Source organism: Bison bison, unplaced genomic scaffold, assembly GCF_000754665.1.
Source record: "Bison bison bison isolate TAMUID 2011002044 unplaced genomic scaffold, Bison_UMD1.0 scf7180017864048, whole genome shotgun sequence".
NCBI classification, from domain to species: Eukaryota; Metazoa; Chordata; class Mammalia; order Artiodactyla; family Bovidae; genus Bison; species Bison bison.
Genome location: NW_011494620.1, coordinates 493534 through 513503, shown reverse-complemented (window position 1 = coordinate 513503; position 19970 = coordinate 493534). Strand labels below are relative to the sequence as shown.

The window sequence follows — 19970 nt, the reverse complement described above, 5'->3', positions numbered from 1 at the left end:
ATATATAATCCTTTTAAAGCTTAATGTATTTTATATTAGAAAAGAGAAGTTTGCATGGCATTCCAAGACTTACTGATTGTGTATAAACTGGAGTGAAATTTTACATGTTTTCCTGAAAGTCTTGGTAATTTGGTATTGATGGGAAATTTTGTGGTATTGCACTTATTTTAATCTTGCCTCAGCACCTCTTTCCCTCTTTATGATTTAAAAAGACATATACATTCTTTTCTATGTAGTTGTTCCTGAATATTTTGACTCCACATGTTCGCCAGTGATGTTCACTGATAGAATGTAGGTTTTATGGGGTATAAACATGTAGGAAAGAATGATCATAAAGAACTTAATTGAAAGTATTGACACACTGTTATTTTATTGAGTGCAAAATATCCATATGCTGAAGTCAGAGAATTCTCAAATACATGTCAAACACATGACACTTCTAGAAACTAAAAAGCCTTGAAAATCGAGATGAATCAAGCTTGATTAAAGATGGGCAGCTCTGTGCATGGAGAGCCTGTGGCCTTGGTGTTGAGAAGCCCTGTTTTGGATCCAGCCTGTCCTACTTCCTCATGTTGTGACCTCAGGCAAGGCATGTGTTCCTTCTCTGATTTTCAGTTTCCCTGCCTATAAAAATGAGATGGGTGTTATCAACCTTCCAAATCTGTGGCAAGAATTAAATGTACAAAAGTGCCTTCACAGACTCAGCCCAAAAGAAGAGTCTGGAAAAGACTGCTCCAAGAGAAAACCATCCATTCCACACGAGAGAGAGAGATTTTCCTGAGAAAACTCATCTCTCTCCAGAGCAAAGCATTTATTATTAAAGTAGAACCATGACCTTTTTTGATGCTGTGATTGGAACAAACTGTTGAATAAGCTGTATGTTAGATTATTCATGAATTGAGGGGCATTAAATTTTACTTTAAGTAGTCTATAGCCCCAAATCCTGATGAAGTATATGTTTAATTAAAAAGTTATCCTCTAGGGCAGAGATCGCCATGTTATAGCCAATGGGCACTGCCTGTTTTTGTAAATAAAAGTTTTATTGAAACACAGATTAGAACACATTGGAATGGATTGGAACACATCCATTCACTCATAACCAACCTATGGCCACTTCCACTCTACAAGGGCAGAATAGAGTAGTTGTGTCAGAGAACTATATAGCCTGCAAAACCTGAAGTATTAATTATTCACCCTTTCCAGAAAGAAATTTTCATCTCCTATTCTAGTAGGAAAAGATACCACCTGGTGGGCTTGTTAAAAACTATATAACCACCACCTGGTGGAATAGAATGCCTGGCACAGAGTAGGTGCCTCAATAAATATTTGCTAATAAATAAATGATTGAATTTTCCAAGGAGGCGACCATTAATGGAGAAACCTTGATTTTTGAGGATAAATGTGTTTTTTAAGAGTTTGGGGTATCTGAGAGCCTAAACAATCAAATCACATATGAAATGCTCCACAACTGCATTGACCCAGGAGTAAGGTTTTGGCACAGCTAAAACAAACAAAAAACTCTAATAAAAGGAGTCACCCCTTAACCCACTTGCTTAGTAAGTTCTAAATTTCCATAGATTTTCTTAAGATAAACTATGCCTGCAGTTGTCCTTTTGTTTATTAGCCTGATGAAGGAAAAAACAACATGGCAGCCCTGCTTAACTTCTGCTGTGAGACAGTCAGGCGTCATAGAGCAGAGGAAGCGTATGAATTCACCCTCTAGAAGCCTGAGCTCAGCAAGGGGCTATCATTTTAACCTTCTGATAGGAGGCCACTAGAAACCTACTGCAGAGCTGGACAAGATTCTGTTAAGAACCAGATCAGCGGGAGGAGCCTACGTTTATGAAGTAGTAGAGAAACCTGGGGCACCCCTACCCCGGGACATGAGAAATCCCAGTTAAGAGACTGGAGCCTAGGAAAGAGCTTCAAAGGCCGATAGTTTCATTCCATGAAGTCCCCCTTTGTCGCCTTCACTTTAGGGAAATACCATGTCTTAGTCCAGATACTGTACAACTCCTGGCGAGACCCCAAAAGGGTATTAAAGCAAAACAAAATAAAACCATAATAAGTATGGCTGCGAACCAAAAAAAAAAGAAATGAGTAGGGTGATATATCAATTGAGGTGTCAGCTTAATTTTACTAGCAAGCAAAACATTTCCAAAGTGGCAAGCGAATCGTAACTCAGTCCCCACAGAGTAAGGGCGAGCGAAGGAGAGGGTTCCTGAGATTAATGCCCCAACAGCTGCATCCCCGGCTCACTCTCCTAGGTGGTATGAATAATGGATGGGCTCAAAGGCAACATGCACGATAATGTTCTTTTATTAATGAAATGAAGACTGTTTGTGATGGCTAGCAATAAATTTAGAAATGTAAAAAAGGAGAAACAGTCACTGCTTGCCTCTGAAAAATGCAGTTACTTAGATCCAATAATTACTGCCACATCAGAAAGCATCGCCTCCAAACTTAAATGAGGTGTATCTCTTGCAGGTCCTGCATGACAAATATTTTTGATCCACAGACAGAAGGCCTGTTGTTTACTGAGAGAAAAACAGAACCCGTTCTAGTAGATTGATGGTGATATTAAGCATATTCATGGCATTTCATAGGTGGGAATTCCCCTGGGGGTGAGGCACTGTAGTACCTCCCGTCATTCTCTGCACTGCAAAATAGCTCAACCGACGTGGTGGTTAGGAAACGTGCCCAGGGTCACATAAACAGCTGAGGCAGGACAGAAGGCTGGCTCTCCCCACTTCCCCCTGCTGCTGCTACCAAGGGGCTTAGGCTACAGCTACCAGGCAACGCAAGCATTGCACAGATGTGGGTGACTCAACCTGGCAAAAACAAAGTCACGCCCCGTCTCCTGCTCTCACTTCATTTCTGACCTTCCGCCCCCCCTATGCTGTATTTTTCCCATAACATAGGCCAGGTGGGTACAGCCTAGGTGTTCATGCTGCTTTCCAAATTCGAGATCAGAAAGAAGGATTTCAAAAATCTGAGTACTGTCTAGTTTTACTGTGAACAGAAGCCGCCATTGGCCAAACTCATTCGGTGAATCTGTTGTTGGGATACATTTCCTTGGTCTTATTCAAGCACTGTCTCTCATTCGCATGCCTGGTGTTACGGCATGCACCAAAACATGGTCAGTCTGAATTTCTTTACGAGCTCCAACTGCTATGTGCGTCTGCCCATGAGCTGCTGAGGTAACCGGCATGATTTTACCATTCCTCGGGTTTCACATTTCATGCAGCAGCTCCTCAGGACACCCTGATCAGCAAGGGCTTGCAGTCTGAGGTAGGAGCGTGGAGAGTCTCTTCTGTGTAGAACACGAGTGTATTTGTGACTCCATATAAATGATATGGTCCTTTGGTCCGTTGTTGGTTCTGTTTATCAGGATCCCCCAGTCCGCTGTTAGCTGGCTGTAGCCCCGCGCACCACAGCTGTCATCATTGGGTACGTGTGTAAAATAGCTAGATCAGAGCTTCCTATGTGGTTACTACTGGCCAGCTCCAGCATCTCAAGAGATTGCTTGCTCACCTCTAACCTGTAATAATTAGCACCAAAATGTGATAATGCAGGCTTCAGATTTTCTTACGAGCGTTTAATGAAGTGATAACTTACTGAGGAAACACTTGGGAATTCCACAGCAAGTCCATCCATGTCTATTAAATGAGCTGCAAACTGTGAGCAAAATAAACTCATGAAATAACAAATCCGTTAGAAAGTCTTAAGAGTTAATGGAACATCAAGGCTGGGGACAACCTTACCTTATAAAGACAGGCATTAGGGAGGAGAGACCCTATTTGCTTGATATCTGGGAAATGTTTGTGATTGAGAAAGAGGAGAGCAGGCTTTCAGAAATGGTTGAAAGAGCCTGGAATTTAAATCTATGAGGCAGCACTTTAAAGGGAAAGTTATGAATGTTTTCTGGGGAGAAAATTACCAATTGGATAATAAATATTTTTGTAGCATTGCTCTTAAAAATTATGTATTGGCGTATTATTCTTCTTTGCAGAATTCATCTGTCCTTAACTACCTGTAGGGGCTACAGAACTTAGCTGAAAAACTTGAGCAACGCAGATTTTAGAGGAAAGTTAATTTTATAGGCACAATTAAAATTCCAAAGAGATCATATATGACAGAGCTTATTGTGATAAGACACTGGACCACGATCCAAGGTTATTTAGTGGATAAATAGGAGTATAAGAGATTATTAACTTTATCTGATGTAAGCATTTGATCATATCTAAAACATAAACTGCATTCTTAAATATTAAGACTCACAATATCTTTAACTTCTTATTCTTTTATACTATAGAGTTGCTTGGAGTTCTGTTTTGTTGTTATTCAGAAAGTATATAATCATCTAAAACAACATAATTTTGTATTAGCTAAGAGATATTTAATATACCCTTCGATGTGTGCCACAATTGGCTAGGCAGTCTGGAAAATGCAAAGAAGGAGCTTGCATAGGATTTGGAAACGATGCACAGAAAAGACCTGGGTGTAGTAAATGTCCAAAGTCTGGTCAAGACAACACTTGCCTGAGGAATTTAGAAAGAAAAAAGTGTGATGGAGAAGGTGAGATTTGATCGAATCTTAGAAAACAGAAATGTGAGTGGGCAGGAAGCGAGAGAGGGTGATGTCAGGTTGGTGAACACCTTAAGCCAAGATGCAGAGGCGAGCATGACTGAAGCACCTGCAGAGAGCTATCAGTTAGCACTGTTGGGGTCTCACGTGAAGAAAACCCAAACCCAACTGGCTTTCAGCAAAAAGGAGAAGTATGATTTTATACAACCTGAGAGGTTCAGAGGCTGGCTGTGGCTTCAGTCATGGGTGGACTCAGTTGTCAGCAGCCTGGCTGTCTTTCCACCCCTCCTCTTTGCCTCCCTGTAATGGCTTCAGTCTGGAGCTTCACATGGTACCACCTCCAGCCTGGCCACCCTCTCAGCTGGGAGTCACTGTGAGTCCAAATCGCTGGGTAGTCTCCTCTGGCCTAGGAACTGGGTGGGGTGCCCATCCTGAACCAACCACAGGTCCTGGGGAACGCAGTCAGCACAGGCTTGCTTCTGGGTCACAAGCCAGCCCTGCCCCACCCTCTGAGATGGAGGTAGGGTGCCCTTCACTGGGACCACAGATTGCGGGAGCGGGGGGTGTCTGAAGGGAAACGGGCATGGTTAACTATAAGCAGAACAAGCGGGTGCTGTGTCTGCTAATGGGGACACTGGGTCTCCTGACGTCACAGGATTATTTTGAGTGATATTAAGAACTAGACGCTGGAAAATTTATTGTAAGCACATTGTGACTTCTAGGACAAGGAGTTTGACTGCATGAGGAACTGTAAATAAATCAGTCATGAGCAGACTGACCTGTCAGCTGGGTGCGGGATGGCCCGGGGGTTGGGTGTGCAGGAGGAGGGAAGTCCCAGGACCTCTGTTGTACTTGCCCACAGTTCAAAAGCTGCACGTCTGAGAGCATCTTCTTTGTGCTGTGAACTGTGGAGACACAGACAGGATGCCCAGACCTGATCCTGCCCTCCACAGCGTCCGCAGCGTGGCAGGGAAGACTGCCTCAGAGTCGGTCACGGTGCAGGCAGGATGCGCGGTGATAGCTGTGCTGGGCTTCATGGGAATGCGGAGAAGTTCTTAAAGTGAAGCTCAGTCCCTCAAGGCGGAAGCAGAGTGAGCAGGGGCCCAGGGAGCAGAGGCCTGGGGGCAGTGACGTCCTCTGGATCATCTCTGAGAGCAAGTGTGTTGGGAGCCCTAAACCCTGCTTGTGGAGCCTTTGAGAATATTGAGCAGATCTGGGTGGGTTGGAAACTGCACACCTGTCATCATGCCCAGGTGTCCCTCGAAGTTCACAGGCCCAGAATGGGACTGTACACGCGGGGAACCCTGGCCTGCTGTCCCTGAGAGAGTCCTCGGGTCTCTGGCATGGGAAAGCCCTGGGCTTTTGGCCTTGGATGCTGCCTGTGGTCTGTGTCTCCTCCCCAGCTCACTGTGGCTGGGGACTGAAGAAGGCAACCCCTGGAGTGCAGTGGCTCCTTCGAGTTCTGTTTCAATAGACTTTAGAATCAGTGGGAAGAAGCTGCCTGAGCCGGGAGGAGAACCGAGTTCTGTTCCTCCTTGGCGACAGGGGCGGGTCTCTCCGCATGCCTGGGCCCAGGCAAGGCCCCGGGCAAAGAACGCTTTACAAATGCTTTCTCAGTGTGGAGTCTATACATAGAGCAGAAACAACCATCACACCCTTTTCCATGACCTGTGATCGTGACATGCTGTGTTTTCAACAATAGAAAGTGAAAGTGAAGTCGCTCAGTCGTGTCCGACTCTTTGGGACCCCATGGACTGTAGCCTACCAGGCTTCTCAGTCCATGGGATTTTCCAGGCAAGAGTACTGGAGTGGGTTGCCATTGCCTTCTCCAGGCGATCTTCCCAACCCAGGGATCGAACCCGGGTCTCCCGCATTGTAGGCAGATGCTTTACCCTCTGAGCCACCAGGGAAGCCCAGGAGCTGCTGTCAAGATCCTGGTGACTCAGCACAACTGAAAGCCTAGGAGCATCTGAGCACCGGGGCCTAGCAACAAAGGAAGGCCAGCGTTTAAAAGCTGCTCACTAGAGAAGGTGGCAGGAGGGGCCAGAACTGACCACTTAAGTGGGACAGAGCAAAGGGCTGGCCAGGCAGAGGGACAAGGAAGGAAGAGAATATGATTTGCCCCTGAGAGCATCTGGAGGAGTGAACGTGAACCTAAGGGAATGGTGCCATCCAAGCTGTGAGTGCACAGACAGGGCATTGCGGTGTCGGAGTAGAAATCGCCTGTCAGTGGCTGCCGCCAAGAGCAACTTGGAGTGGTTGAGTCCATGATGGGGAAATGAGGCAGATGTGGAGAAGGTGCTAGTGAGGGAGAGAACGCACTCTACATTCTAATGTGAGCTGGGTTCTGCATCGCTTTCCTCTGACCTGCAGTTCCTTCATTTTAAAACATCTTACATTGTAAAGAGAACAAACCAACCTCCACCTTATATTTCTGGGAGTCTTTGCTATTTCGAGAGCATGTGCACTTCTGTTTTTACCTTTTAACAACTCAGGAGGGCGGCAGGGGGCGGGGTTATCCTTGCTTCTTATTTACCTGAGAACTGAGTAAATGGTTCCCACAACTAGCAGTGGACTGAGCTACTGCTGCTGCTAAGTCACGTCAGTCGTGTCCGACTCTGTGCGACCCCATAGACGGCAGCCCACAGGCTCCCCCGTCCCTGGGATTCTCCAGGCAAGAACACTGGAGTGGGTTGCCATTTCCTTCTCCAATGCATGAAAGTGAAAAGTGAAAGGAAAGTCGCTCAGTCGTGTCCGACTCTTAGCGACCCCATGGACTGCAGCCTACCAGGCTCCTCCGTCCATGGGATTTGCCAGGCAAGAGTACTGGAGTGGGGTGCCATTGCCTTCTCCTGTGGACTGAGCAGGACTCCAAATATCTAACTCAAAATCCAACATGCAATTTTCTCGGCAACACTGGGGAACCTGTCTGCTAGTCAGTATTCAGTTTGTTGCCAAGTGATTTTTTCTTTCTCAAGAAGGTAGAAATATTTTTTATAACCAAGAGAAGAGTTTATATTACTCTGGACTTAACTACAGAGTGGTGTTTATGTACGTCAGACTAAATAGACTCCTGCTTTTTTATGTTCAACTCTACACAAACAGAACATTTTCACTTTGCTTTGAAAGCAAAATACCATGTGTTGTAACTTTACAATGTTTTAAATAAAGTTAGGGATTTAAGTTTATGATGCTGAAAACTATCAAAAAGTCGGCGGGCATAAGACCAAGAGGGCCTCACGTATAAGTACGTGAGGGCCCTTAAAAGTTCTACAGGTTGGTGAATCAAAGGTAGACATTTCAATACTTACTGAATTATTGTATTAAAAATCCAGTGAAACGAGAAGGGAATTATTAAAGTTTATCTTCCTCATCAATTTACAACACTGTTACTCAACATGTGGGTAGTTTTTAAAGCCGAGCAGTTCAGCCTAACAAAGCCATTTACTGTACTGGTTCTACACACTGCCTCTCTTTCTCTCTTTATTACTTCATTTTGTAACTTTGATTGCCCCATTTTAGATCTAAGATTGCTCTAATGCTACACTGCAGTTGTATGAGGGGCTTAGTTTTCACTTTGTTCTCAGAACCCGGCCGGCTATAAATTTATCTCTGTTCTTTGAAGAAGTTAACAGTAAATTTCCAAGAGGAAAAATGGTGGTATATATCCCTGTAGAGGAAAAGTAATCTCTTAAAAGCAGAATAACCTCCAGGCTACATCCTTTTAAAGAGGGACTTTCAAACAAGGATGCCTTCAAACTTTTATGTGTGTTCTGTATTTTTCTTCAGGCTTTGTACCTGCTCTCCTGCTCTCTGTGTAAGGTTTCTCTGTAATGAGCCATCCTGCTCACACCCATTAAAATCTGTAATGAAGCCATACCCTTCCCAATCCTGATGTCATAATAACTTCCAGAGCACATCCTGGAGACGATCCGAGGTTTCCTCCGGAAAAGGAGGCAGGAGTTGGAGTCCCTGACGCTGAACCTCAGTTCCGTAGATTCCCATGTACTACAGTGAAAACGAACTTTGTAGAGGGAAATCCATGGGAAGGTTTCCATCAGGTTTAATTGCATTCAGAGCAGTTTTCAACGTCAGAGCTGGTTCATTCAAATTAAACCCACCCTTCCCACACTCCCTCGTCAACAGATAATAAGATCATTTAGAATGAGGAGGTGCTAAAATAACGGGATGAGCTTGTGGCTCTGTTTCCGTGTCTGACAACTTCATCACCTCTCGTCTTTTATTATACAGCTGCCTGGAGCTGCATGTTGATGAACGAGGCACTGCCCGGTGTCCTCGCATGTCAGGGGCACAAGCCCTGGGCTCCCGTTTACCGGTGGGGCTGTGGGAAGGGGGGTCTCTGGATAGGCTGGGAGCAACCAAGGGTCACAGATGTGGAGCTCAGGGAAGTCTAGGGAGGGCGGGTGAGAGGCTGAACATCATCCATCCTGCCTGTGCCTGCGATGTCACCACGAGGGGCTCGCAGGAGCTGCATCTGGGGGAGCAGAGGGCACCCCAGCAGTGGTGACTGTGGGCACCATAAGTGAGCCATTGTGGACGGTTAACTTTAGCCAGCATATTTTTCTGACTTCAGAAAGTTCCAGAAAGTGTCGTGCGTTTGTGTGTGTCTGTGTGTGTGTGTGTTTGCCATTTCCTTCGGCCTAATTGTCCTCTTTCTCATTTTATGCCCCTGCTAGACCACCGCTCTTGATAAGGAGAGGCAGGTTTTCCGACGAAGACGCAACCCGGATGTGAGGAGCCGGTACAAGGCCCAGCCAGCTCCGCCGGAACTCAACTCGGAGTCGGAAGACTACTCGCCGAGCTCCTCCGAGACTGTTCGCTCCCCAAACTCGCCCTTTTAATAAGACCCTTTTACTCGAAGTCCTAGCTTAACCCTTTGAGACTCTGAGGTTTGTTTCCCCCACCCCCAAATTTATGTCAAACAGTTTCATCTGATCTACCTAGCACTCAATGCTTGAATGGCCGAGCAGAACAGTGTGTTTTTCTGGTATCCTTGTAGCGATTTCCCTTTTGCTGAATGAGACTGTGACATGTTGTTGGTGAAGATGACAACTTGCTGCTAATTGGGTCCTCAAAGGGTTAAGGCTATTTTGCGACTTTTAAAATGTAGAAGCAATGAATGTTTTCATCAGTGGAGCTAGGCTCTGCGGTATGTAACATAGCACGTGTTAACCCTCTGAGTGCATGGGATTTTATGGAGAATGCTTGAGGGAATCTTTCAGGCCTCTGGATTTATATGCACATGTTTCTTGATTTTGCTAGAGATTAAGGGGTTATTAGATGCTGAGATGTCCAGACAGGAAGAGCGTCTAGCATGCTGTCTTGCTTGTCCTTTTTTTGTGGGTTTAGAACATGGCAGGTTTATAACTTAAGCATCAGCATCCCTTTCCTCTTCACAATCCTATTAAGAAAGGGGCTTTTTTAAAGAAAGAGGTCTAACTGCCAGCTTCCCTGAGTCCTGCATCCCAAGTGAAGGGACCTGGGTCTGTGGCCAACAGCCTGACCCAGGGTATAGATGGTGGCCCCCCACCCCCAAATCACCTCCATATGAAGACGTGCTGATGACGCCCCAGAAATGCTGCTTCCACTTCAGCTGCTACTGCTGCCAGTGCAGACCCTCAGGAAGTCACCATAGCTTGCCCTGTACTTGGTGAGTCAGGGTCTGCCTGCTCAGTATGAAACATCTACAGGAAAAAAAAACAAACAAACTGGTGGAAAAGAGCAATAAATTGCCAGGTGCTCTACAGGGCTGGAATGTCAAAACAGGAAGAGGCAACAAGACCCTGTTCTTTGTCTCATCTGCTTTTTTCACGCAGTTCAGTCTTCAGTGTGAGATCCACACAGAGTATGAAGTCCACACACAGAACATGAAGTCCATACACAGGAGCAGCGCCCGGGACTAGGCGCCCAGAGGCAAGTGCTTTGCAAGGTGGCCAAGGAGAAAGCAGAGTGGACCAGCAGTCTAGAATATTCTCAAAATGCTTTTTCATAAACCATCGGTGAGATGATTCCATGTGCACCTTTAGGTTACTTACATATAGTCTCAGGGAGAACAGGATGGGAGAGCTAGAGGGTATCCCTGAGGATAAAACCTCCGCTCCCTAGGATGACCTTTATATAGCACTGTCTTTAGCTGTCCAGAGAGAGATGCTATTTTCTTTCTTTGGTCCAAGTCCTGTCCAACAGCTGTATTTTACTCCTGTTTCCAATTCTCCCTAGCCCTGTGTCTCCCCTGGAGTGTGTTATGCTTGGAATGGGGGCCCGCAGCAGCCTGCGGTCACTGCTTAGGTGCTTAGGGAAGAGGCTGGCCGGGGTGTTTGGCAAGGCAGGGTTTGTCCCAACTCAAATGTCCTCCTGAGGTTTGCTTCGCTCCCTGGCGGGGAAGACAACCATGATGGCTCATGAAATTTGCATCTAGATGGCTGGACAGCACTCACTGTCTCTGCTCTGAGATGTACTTCGACACCTGAAAGTCTTGAAATGTGTGTGCGGCACTTCCACAGTCAGTTCAGACACAGATCGGTCTTCAGTGGCCACCTTTTACTCTTCAGCTGATAAATGTATGGTCTCTATTACTATCGATCTAAAAATCACAGCATGCCATGACTTCTGCACCATGGTCCCCACCCCGCCCCTCGCCGCCCCCCCCCAAGTTTTTGACTCTTTCACCTTTAGGTTTATCTCTTCTGTGTTGTCTTGCCATGTAAATATTAGGTCATTTACTGAGAGCACCCCCACCTGTTTTTTAAGAGAGTCCTGAAATCTGACACACAACATCTCAAAGTAGCACAAATCAGTTGGGTTTTCTGGCGAAGAGGGGGCGGGCAGGATGCCAGGAAGGTATGGTGTAGGCAGATTCCATACAGTAAAGTACTCAGAACTGGTCAGAAATTACTGCTTTCTCTAGAACTCTAAAGCAAAGCACTATTCAAAGTAAGACGAAGGAGCAGGTTCCTAGATTGGCCTCAGTTATAAATGTGTGAATATGAAGAAAGCCTATGTGCGGAGACCTACCTGCGGTAAGACTGTGGTTTTCCTTGGGCCTCCCTGGTAGCTCAGTTGGTAAAGAATCTGCCTGCAATGCAGGAGATCCCAGTTCTATTCCTGGGTCAGGAAGATCCCCTGGAGAAGGAATAGGCTACCCACTCCAGTATTCTTGGGCTTCCCTTGTGGCTCAGCTGGGAGAGAATCCACCTGCAATGCGGGAGACCTGGACTTGATCCCTGGGTTGGGAAGATCCCCTAGAGAAGGGAAAGGCTACCCACTCCAGTATTCTGGCCTGGAGAATTCCATGGACTGTATAGTCCATGGGGTCACAAAGAGTTGGACACGACTGAGCAACTTTCACTTTACTTCACTTTCTTTCTCTGAATTAATTACTGCTTTTTCCATGGGCATTGTGTGTATGATGCCAGCATCTAGTGTACATACCTTACAGTGCATGGCTCAGGCCTTTTCCACCCAAGTCTTGAAGGACTGTGGACTGTGTAAAGCTGTGGCATGTTTCCCATAACACTGCAGAGGGGCCGCTCGGAAGAATGCAGGGCCGTTCAGCATGGGGATCCCAGCGCATCGCTGCAGAATTTGAATGATCTATGCTGAATAAATAGTGGAATGAGACCTGTCAAGTAGAAATATTGAGTAATCAGATGGAATGCAATCTTTTCAGCACTAAGCTATCGAGATCCTGAATGTCAGAGATGTACTCAGAGGGTTAACAGACAAGCACAAGGCATGCTGATTACGTGGGTGTACCCAGACTGCTTTTGCTTCTTAGCCAGTGCTAATTTTTTTCACGACATTCTTGGGATAGTTCAAGTTTGAAATAATTAAGTGGTGGTGTTCTTTAAGGAATTTCTATAACCAAATTGATCTTATTTTTTATTTCACTTTATTAGAGAATAAATATGTACCATTATGGCAGTGTATCTCTGTACTTATCAATTTACTCATTGCCACAAGCGTCCCCATATTTTTCTTTTCTATGTATTTAATATAGCTTTTATGGTGGTGGCCTGGTGATGGGGACTGTCTTTCCTCTATTGATACATGACCAACCATATGGTATTTTCAAGGGGAATTTTAAGATTCATTTTGTTTCAGTTTTGGTAGTAGACTAGTTAAGGAAAAACTCTTTCATTACTTGCATCATGTAAACCATCTCTGTAGATGAGAACCGTTCATATTGATGAACACTTTTTTTTTTTCTCAGCACTGTAGCAGAAACCATTTATTCTCATAATCAATGCATATGTGATTTGCTCCATATCGTTAGAAGGAAAAGTAAGATTTCGGTCATTGAAAATGTTTTTTCTGTAGCCCTCATCTGATTTTACACGTGGTGCATACTAAAATAAGCAGAGAAAAACATGCAAATAAACTACTGAAAATGCTTGGTGTTCTGTATTCAGTGAGACCTTCCTAGAACCTGCTCAGCACCCCCATGGGTGGTGCTCAACAGGCCCGTCAGATATTGTTGAAAGAAAGCAATATATCCATAAAGGAAGGCTAAAATTGCAATCCTTTACCCTTTGAGGCATATTTCAGTTGGAAAAAAGAAAAGAAAAGAAAAATTGGCTTAACAGAGGGTCACAGAGCTACTGTGTGACCAAGGCTCACACACGTTAAATCATGGCTGTCTGCTGGCCAGTGGCGCCCATTACACAACTCTGTCCCCGTGCTGAAGGGCAACTGTGCTTGAGGGAGAGCTTTCTTCATATTATTGTGTTGCCTGATAGCCCTTCTCTGGGTCAGAATCTGTCAGCATTTCCATGATAAACTTCTGATTTCAAAGGTTTTTAATTTGATCATAAAAAGGTGCCCCAGGCTGAAGTTTGCTATAGAGGGCCTGTTCCAAAGAATGAAGGTTCACTGCCTTCTTTTCTCTGCCCAATTCTGCAGAGAAAAGAATAACCAAAAAGAAAAAAAAGAAAATCTGGTATGTCTCCCCTCTTTCCTTGTAATTTCAGAATTGTGGAAAGCACCATGATCCAAGATGGTAGTTTAATATAATTATTCATTTGGGTATGGGTTAAAAAAAAATTAATGAGTCACCTGGCATATATTGTAGATAACATATCTTTTCTATAATTTGTAAATCATTAATTTTTTAAACTGCTACATGATTTGGGAGGGGTGGGGGTGGGAATCCAATCAAAGATTTTTTTAAAACTTGAAGTTGGTCAGTTCAAGGGTTAGCCTTTCCTGTGTGTTGTCTGCCATTTCCATTAGGAGTTTGGGGAAAAAATACTCTCAGACAGACCCTTATTTTGCATGCAGTGATAGAGGGTCAGATATGTGCTTCTTTGGGAGATACGGATTTCTTTAATCAAGTTTCATGAAGCCATTCTAGTCTGTTGGGGAAAATAGTGATTAAAAGCACTTCCAAAATTAACATTTTTGTCAATTCAGATATGATAAGGCGTGCATCAATGGATACACTTCACACATTTTTTGGTTTAAAGACAAAAAAAAATCAATGAAACTTGAGAACACATTTGATCACTGCAAATGTGCTTTAAAAATTGGCTCAATGGTGCTTATACATGAAACAGTAACAAATGGGGTCCCTAGGACTGTCAGAAGGAATCTTTCATTTGTATGTAATTACATACTTGAGGAGGAGGTGCTTTTAAAGCAGTCTTTCATTTTTTAATCATCTCAAATATGCAACCATCCATCCAGTAACATTAAGGGTCATAAACTGGTGGGAAACAGGAAATTCAGTGTAGAAGCTTAGGATGCCTCTGGGTGAGGTGGTCTTTATTTCCCCCTTTGGTTTTTTGTGTGTGTGTGTTGCTGTTGTTGTCGTTCATGGGCTTCAATGCTGAAGCTATGCGATCATTTTTCAGTGAGTGAGCTTCTAACTGGCAGGTGTTTTGATCACGGGGTTTGCAATCTCTTGCCCTTGGAGACAAGTGAGGGCTCTAGTTTCATTCTTTTTCATAAAGGAAGTGCAATCTCTGTAATTAAATCCTACCTGTAAATTTCCTCGACATTCTTTTTTGGTCCACTGACATGAGACCCTTAATGTTGCTTCAGTGTAAAATTGTATATTTTTGTCTGTGATATACTTTATTAACTTAAAGTAAATAATAGTTCTAAAAGCCTTCACTGTTGGTATTAAGAGAAAGTAGGGTTTTAAAAGTGATGATAAAGATGCTATAATGGCAATTCATTCCAGTCCAATTGAATGCGGTAAGAAAAAGACCTTGAATAGTTCTCTAGGGACAATTTCTCACTGGCCATTGACATTAATCTTTGATGTATTCTTAGAAAAAAATTTTTAAAAATTGAAACTGGTCCAAGGTTAGAGTCATATCCTCGATAACTATTTTTTTTTAATTTTATTAGGAAATTAATAATAGTCTTTTTCATTCTGGGTGAAAGAAAATTATTAAAGGATTAGTTGAGTGTGAAATTAAATAGTATTTTGCTCATGCATACTGAAAAGGTGGGCTCGGAACTTGATGTATTTAAACAAGTTTCTGAAAGGTTTCAATTTGGTGCAAGAAAAAAAATTCAATGTTTCCTTTGAAAATACTGAATTTATCAATTGCTGCATGGATCAGATGGCACAGGTTAATCTTTGATTTTCAAAATCTTAATGAAGTAACTATCAAATGATTTGTATCCATGATTAAAGCTGGAATGAGATCTGATTTTTTTCCTAATCTCTCAGTTTAAGCTAATAAATGTAGGTTAATGTGGATGAAATCATCTGTGATATATTATGTTCATTTATCAACTGAGCTTTTTTGATGTTGCCTGTTTTTATGTAAAACATGTTCTTAAAGGTTAATAAAAGAATAGTACTTGGTGTATGAACTACTACGTAATGCCCGAGCTCCAATGTCCACTCCTCAGTTCACTCTGCCGCAATGGAGTAAAATTTCATTTCAGTTCAGTTCATAATTGACACATTCAGTCCACGAAGGAATAACCCAGCTGTGTTCTTGGGGGGAATTCTCTCTATGCAAGGCTTTAAAAATTAGTCATGCGGTCAGAGTGTAGCTTTCCCACATGTCCTTCGTGGCAGAGTGTCTATTTCATGAGCATAATTCAAAAACAACTATTCCAAAAATGTCCCTTTTCATATATTACCTTCCTGCCTGGGCCAGTGACTCGGATATACACAAAGAAATCAAATACCATTCAGCCCGACTTTATCCTTCCACCTATCTGCCCCAGCTCTCCAGAGAAGAGTGTTGTTTTATCCACTACCCTGTAAATTAGCTGCTGTTTTTTTTTTTTTTATAGTGATGTCCTATTAGGCAACCCACGTGTGATATTGACCTGAGAGAAAATTGCAAAAATGTACAGCGGAATCAAGTTCTCTCCTATGTGAGCTGTTCAGAGATAGGAGATTGAAAAGTCGGCCAGCAAAAGTGATTCCAGGTCCCCTGGTGTCCTATGAAGGTGCCAGAGGATCTCGGAGCACTTGTAAAATTAGCGATCCCCTTCCCAGCCATCTACATGCGGCCGCTGCCGCCGCGGCTGTTGTTTTGCCTTTTGCTCCTTTGCAGTGAAATTGCTAGGTCCTTTCTAGGCTTTCAGGGCAACTGCTGTGAAACAATAGCTAAAGTGATTGTTTCCTAAGGACCATTACCTTGTTTTATGAGGCTGGCAGTTTCCCCAAAAACCTGCCATCAGAAAAAACAAAAAATTGCCCCGACACAGAAACGTCAAACGCTACTGGCATCTCTGGGATTGAGGAGGGTAATACTGCCATGTCAGGAAACTGGGAGATGGGCATTCCAGCGGGGCGGGACTAACGTTCAGTTAAGGAAGTTTTGCACACGGAGGTAAACGGGTAACAGGGAAAGCGGCATCCCGGGGAATTCCTTACACACAAGAGAGGCTCTGCCTTGTCTTCGAAGGTAGCCAGCTTCCCCAGCTCCAGAAGGGGCACCGAGGGAAGACGGGGAGCCCCGCCCAGCCAGCTGGACCAGCCAAACTCACGCTGGCCGCCAGCTCTGCGACAGATGTCCTTGCCAGCTTGCCTGCACATCCAAATCGTTCATTCAAATGTTTCTTGAGTAAGTGCCAACACCGCACTTACTGGGGCACTTCACTGGGGTTTAGAAAAGAAAAGGGAAACTCTGTTGTCCATTTTCATTTTTACTATGATCAGAAGATGTTAAAGACAAGGACAGGGGTCTCCAGAAGAAAGCTTTGCTATTTATTCTGAGACTCCTGGTCTGGGGTTCAGACAACCCGGACATCATCAGACCCTGTGGTTACAGCAACTTGGATTCTCCCACTCGAGGATGTGTTTGCCATCTGCCTGTTCGGTGGTGCCCACACCCTGTGATACCCTTGGCTCTGCTCCTGGCCCTCTGAGGTAGAAGGCCTCCCAGAGTCCTCTCCTCCCTTCGTAATTAGCACGCGATTTACAGCTGTCCTAAACTAGCACATTTATTCAGCAAGCATCGTCCAGGACCTACAGTGAGTGACGCGCCGTGGAGGCGGAGATGAACAAGACACAGTTCCTGTTCTTGAGAATCTCAGATCTGGTGAGAACTCTTCTCTGGATGCCCACGAGTTGGGGCACCTGATTTATTACTCACAGATGGCCGAACTCCAGTTTGTCGGGGGCCGAGGCACCCCTACCAGCCTGAGACTGGCCCTTTCAGCCTGCTAGGTCTGCAGGCCAAGCTTCAGTCATGCGCACACGCATCTGTGGCTTGCTCTCTTAAAACAATTCAGAGATCTGTGTGTTGCCCTTAGAAAGCCCCTGGAAGGAGGCAAAGAAGGGGAGGAAAGCGGAGAGCAAGAGTGGGAGGGAAGGAAGGAATGACAGCTGCCAAGACTGAAGCTGCCCGGGTCTTAGGACCCAGAGTGTCATTTGAGGGTAAGAATACTAATATCTCACAGAAAAGTGAAAGTGAAGTCACTCAGTTGTGTCCGACTCTTTGCAACCCCATGGACTGTAGCCTACCAGGCTCCTCCATCCATGGAATTTTCCAGGCAAGAGTACTGGAGTGGGTTGCCATTTCCTTCTCCAGGGGATCTTCCTGACCCAGGGATTGAACCTGGGTCTCCCGCATTGCAGGTGGACGCTTTACCCTATGAGCCACCACAGTCTCAGCTCAGAGTCTCACAGTGTGCTCCTCAAACCCAGTCCGAGGACATGCTCTGTAGAATCACAGGGCATACCTTCCTGTAGCTTTGACATGGCTTTGGTCTCTTCACCAAAGTGAGTGGACCCCCCTTCCCCGAGACAGGATGAGCAATAAGATCCCACCAATGGCACCGTCAGTGCATCTCTTTAGGAAGCAGAAGGTGAGGTGTTTCCCAAGAATGGTCTAATTCTCACCCCTCACTGCCCATTGACTTCCGGGAACTTCTCAGGAAGTTCCTGCAGCCGGTAACGGGATTTCAGCCTGGGGGACCCTCTCCGCCATCCGCCCTCAGGGCACACCCTCTAGTCCCATTTCCAGCAAGCCCCTGTCAGGCGCCAGTCCCATTTCCAGCAAGTCCCCTGTCAGGCTCACAGGATCCATCCTGGGATCACGAGATGGAAGATCTAACTTCTGGGGTCTGGTGTGGGAAACCAGCGAGCAGAGGGGCGGCACCCAGCATGGTCAGGGCTGTGAGCAGAGAGCCGGGGTGCTCCGTGGGCACTCTGGGAATTCATCTCACTGAGATACAGGGCTGGGGGCACTCAGAGGAGGCTTCCTGGATCAGGTGGCCCTAAGGGAGGGTCTGAAGGAGAAGCAGAGATCAGCCAAGAGAAGGAGAAACGTGCTTCAAGCTGTAGGAACGGAGAGAACACGGCGGAACTCGGGGAGGGTAAGATGGAGGCTACGGCCGGGCCTGAGGAGGCCAGGATACAGCCTGGGCAGTGGGCCCCTCACACCCTCAGCTGGCACACAGAACAGGCGTGCGGGCCGCCCCATGTGGTCCACTGAAAATGTGGTGGGTAGAAACGAAACAGCCCAGATGCTGGGTCCCCAGGGCTGGTTAAAGGAGGAAGTGAAGCCGGGTGAACAGCACTTGAGGGAGCAGTAGAGACCCTTCCTTTTCTGAAATAATACGAACCCTGATGGATCCCTCACCGCAGTGACAAGAGGGCAGCCTTCCTGTGCAAACAGAGGACCTGGTCATGTGTTAACCCCTTCCTACAAGGAGTAGAGTCTCCAAATCCCAAAGCTTCTCGGATCACAGTAGGGGAAAAGAGTCACATCATTCTCTCCTGTGTTGCTTCACCGCTGGGGGAAAAAAAAAAAAAGGAAAAGAGAAATCCACTGACCCTGAAAATAGCTTTCTCTCCTCCCTCCCGGACAAATCCACATTATCACCTTTCCCTACAGCGGGGTGATAATTAATGTTCCACCCGAGAGAGGTTTCGTTATTCCATCAGAATTACCTATTAATTTTCTGGATTCTTCCAACGAAGCGGTGAACTTGTCATGAAGGGCACGTTGTTCAGAATGTGAAATATCCTTTCATTTTCAACAGGTAAATCAAGGCCAAATCAACCTAGACATGTTTAATTTCCTCTCTCAACATGGTTCCCTCTGTTCTCACGGCTGTGGATGTTTCTTTTTTTCAAGAACATTTTCTAAGTTCTCTGCTCATGCTGGGCAAATCGTTTGGGCTTCGTCAATAGCTTCTATTGTTTCCTAGCTTCTCAGTAGAGGAAGGTTCACGCTGTTTTCTTAAACTGGAAAACTGAACATTTCCTGCTCAGGATGGGAGAGAGACCTCATTCCAACACTTGCATCCACTGATTGTCTCAAGGGACGTCTCCTGCCCAGTGGTTTTGTGGGTTCTCCCGATTTGTCCACACCTTGGTGTGCTTCTCTGCAAAAATGTTGTCGATGGGTATGTATACCTGAATCCCTCTGCCTCTCACAACAGGGCTTCCCTCTCTCAACAAGTCTGTACCAAAAATGTCTGAGGAAAACACACCAAGGGCAGCCCTGCTGGAGAAAAGAAAGTGAAAGTCGCTCAGTCGTGTCCGACTCTTTGCAGCCTCATGGACTATACAGTCCATGGAATTCTCCAGGCTAAAACACTGGAGTGGGTAGCCCCCTTCTCCAGGGGATCTTCCCAACCCAGGGATTGACTGCATTGCGTGTGGATTCTTTACAAGCTGAGCCACCAGAGAAGCCCAAGAATACTTGAGTGGGTAGCCTATCCCTTCTCCAGGGGATCTTCCCTACCCAGGAATCGAACCAGGGTCTCTTGCATTGCAGGCAGATTCTTTACCAGCTGAGCTACAAGGGAAGCCTAGAAGGCAGGCAGTTGTCACCTGAGTAATCAGGTCTCTGGAATAACAGAGCTTGAAGCCTTGCCAGCCTGGAGGTCTGCTCACTACTGAGCCTCAATCTCTTTAGTGTCAGTGGATCAGAGCC

At 45.3% G+C, this 19970-nt stretch overlaps 1 protein-coding gene across 2 annotated transcripts in view; it reads left to right on the top strand.

The window, feature by feature from the left end:
• Positions 1–15435, top strand: part of DCLK1 (doublecortin-like kinase 1) — a 347554-nt gene extending 332119 nt beyond the window's left edge. For both annotated transcript variants that reach the window (XM_010835611.1, XM_010835610.1), the window contains exon 16: positions 9285–15435. In XM_010835611.1, coding sequence (XP_010833913.1) covers positions 9285–9449 — 165 coding nt within the window. In that variant the 3' untranslated portion in view covers positions 9450–15435. The remainder of the gene's footprint in view (positions 1–9284) is intronic.
• Positions 15436–19970: the final 4535 nt, after the last annotated feature.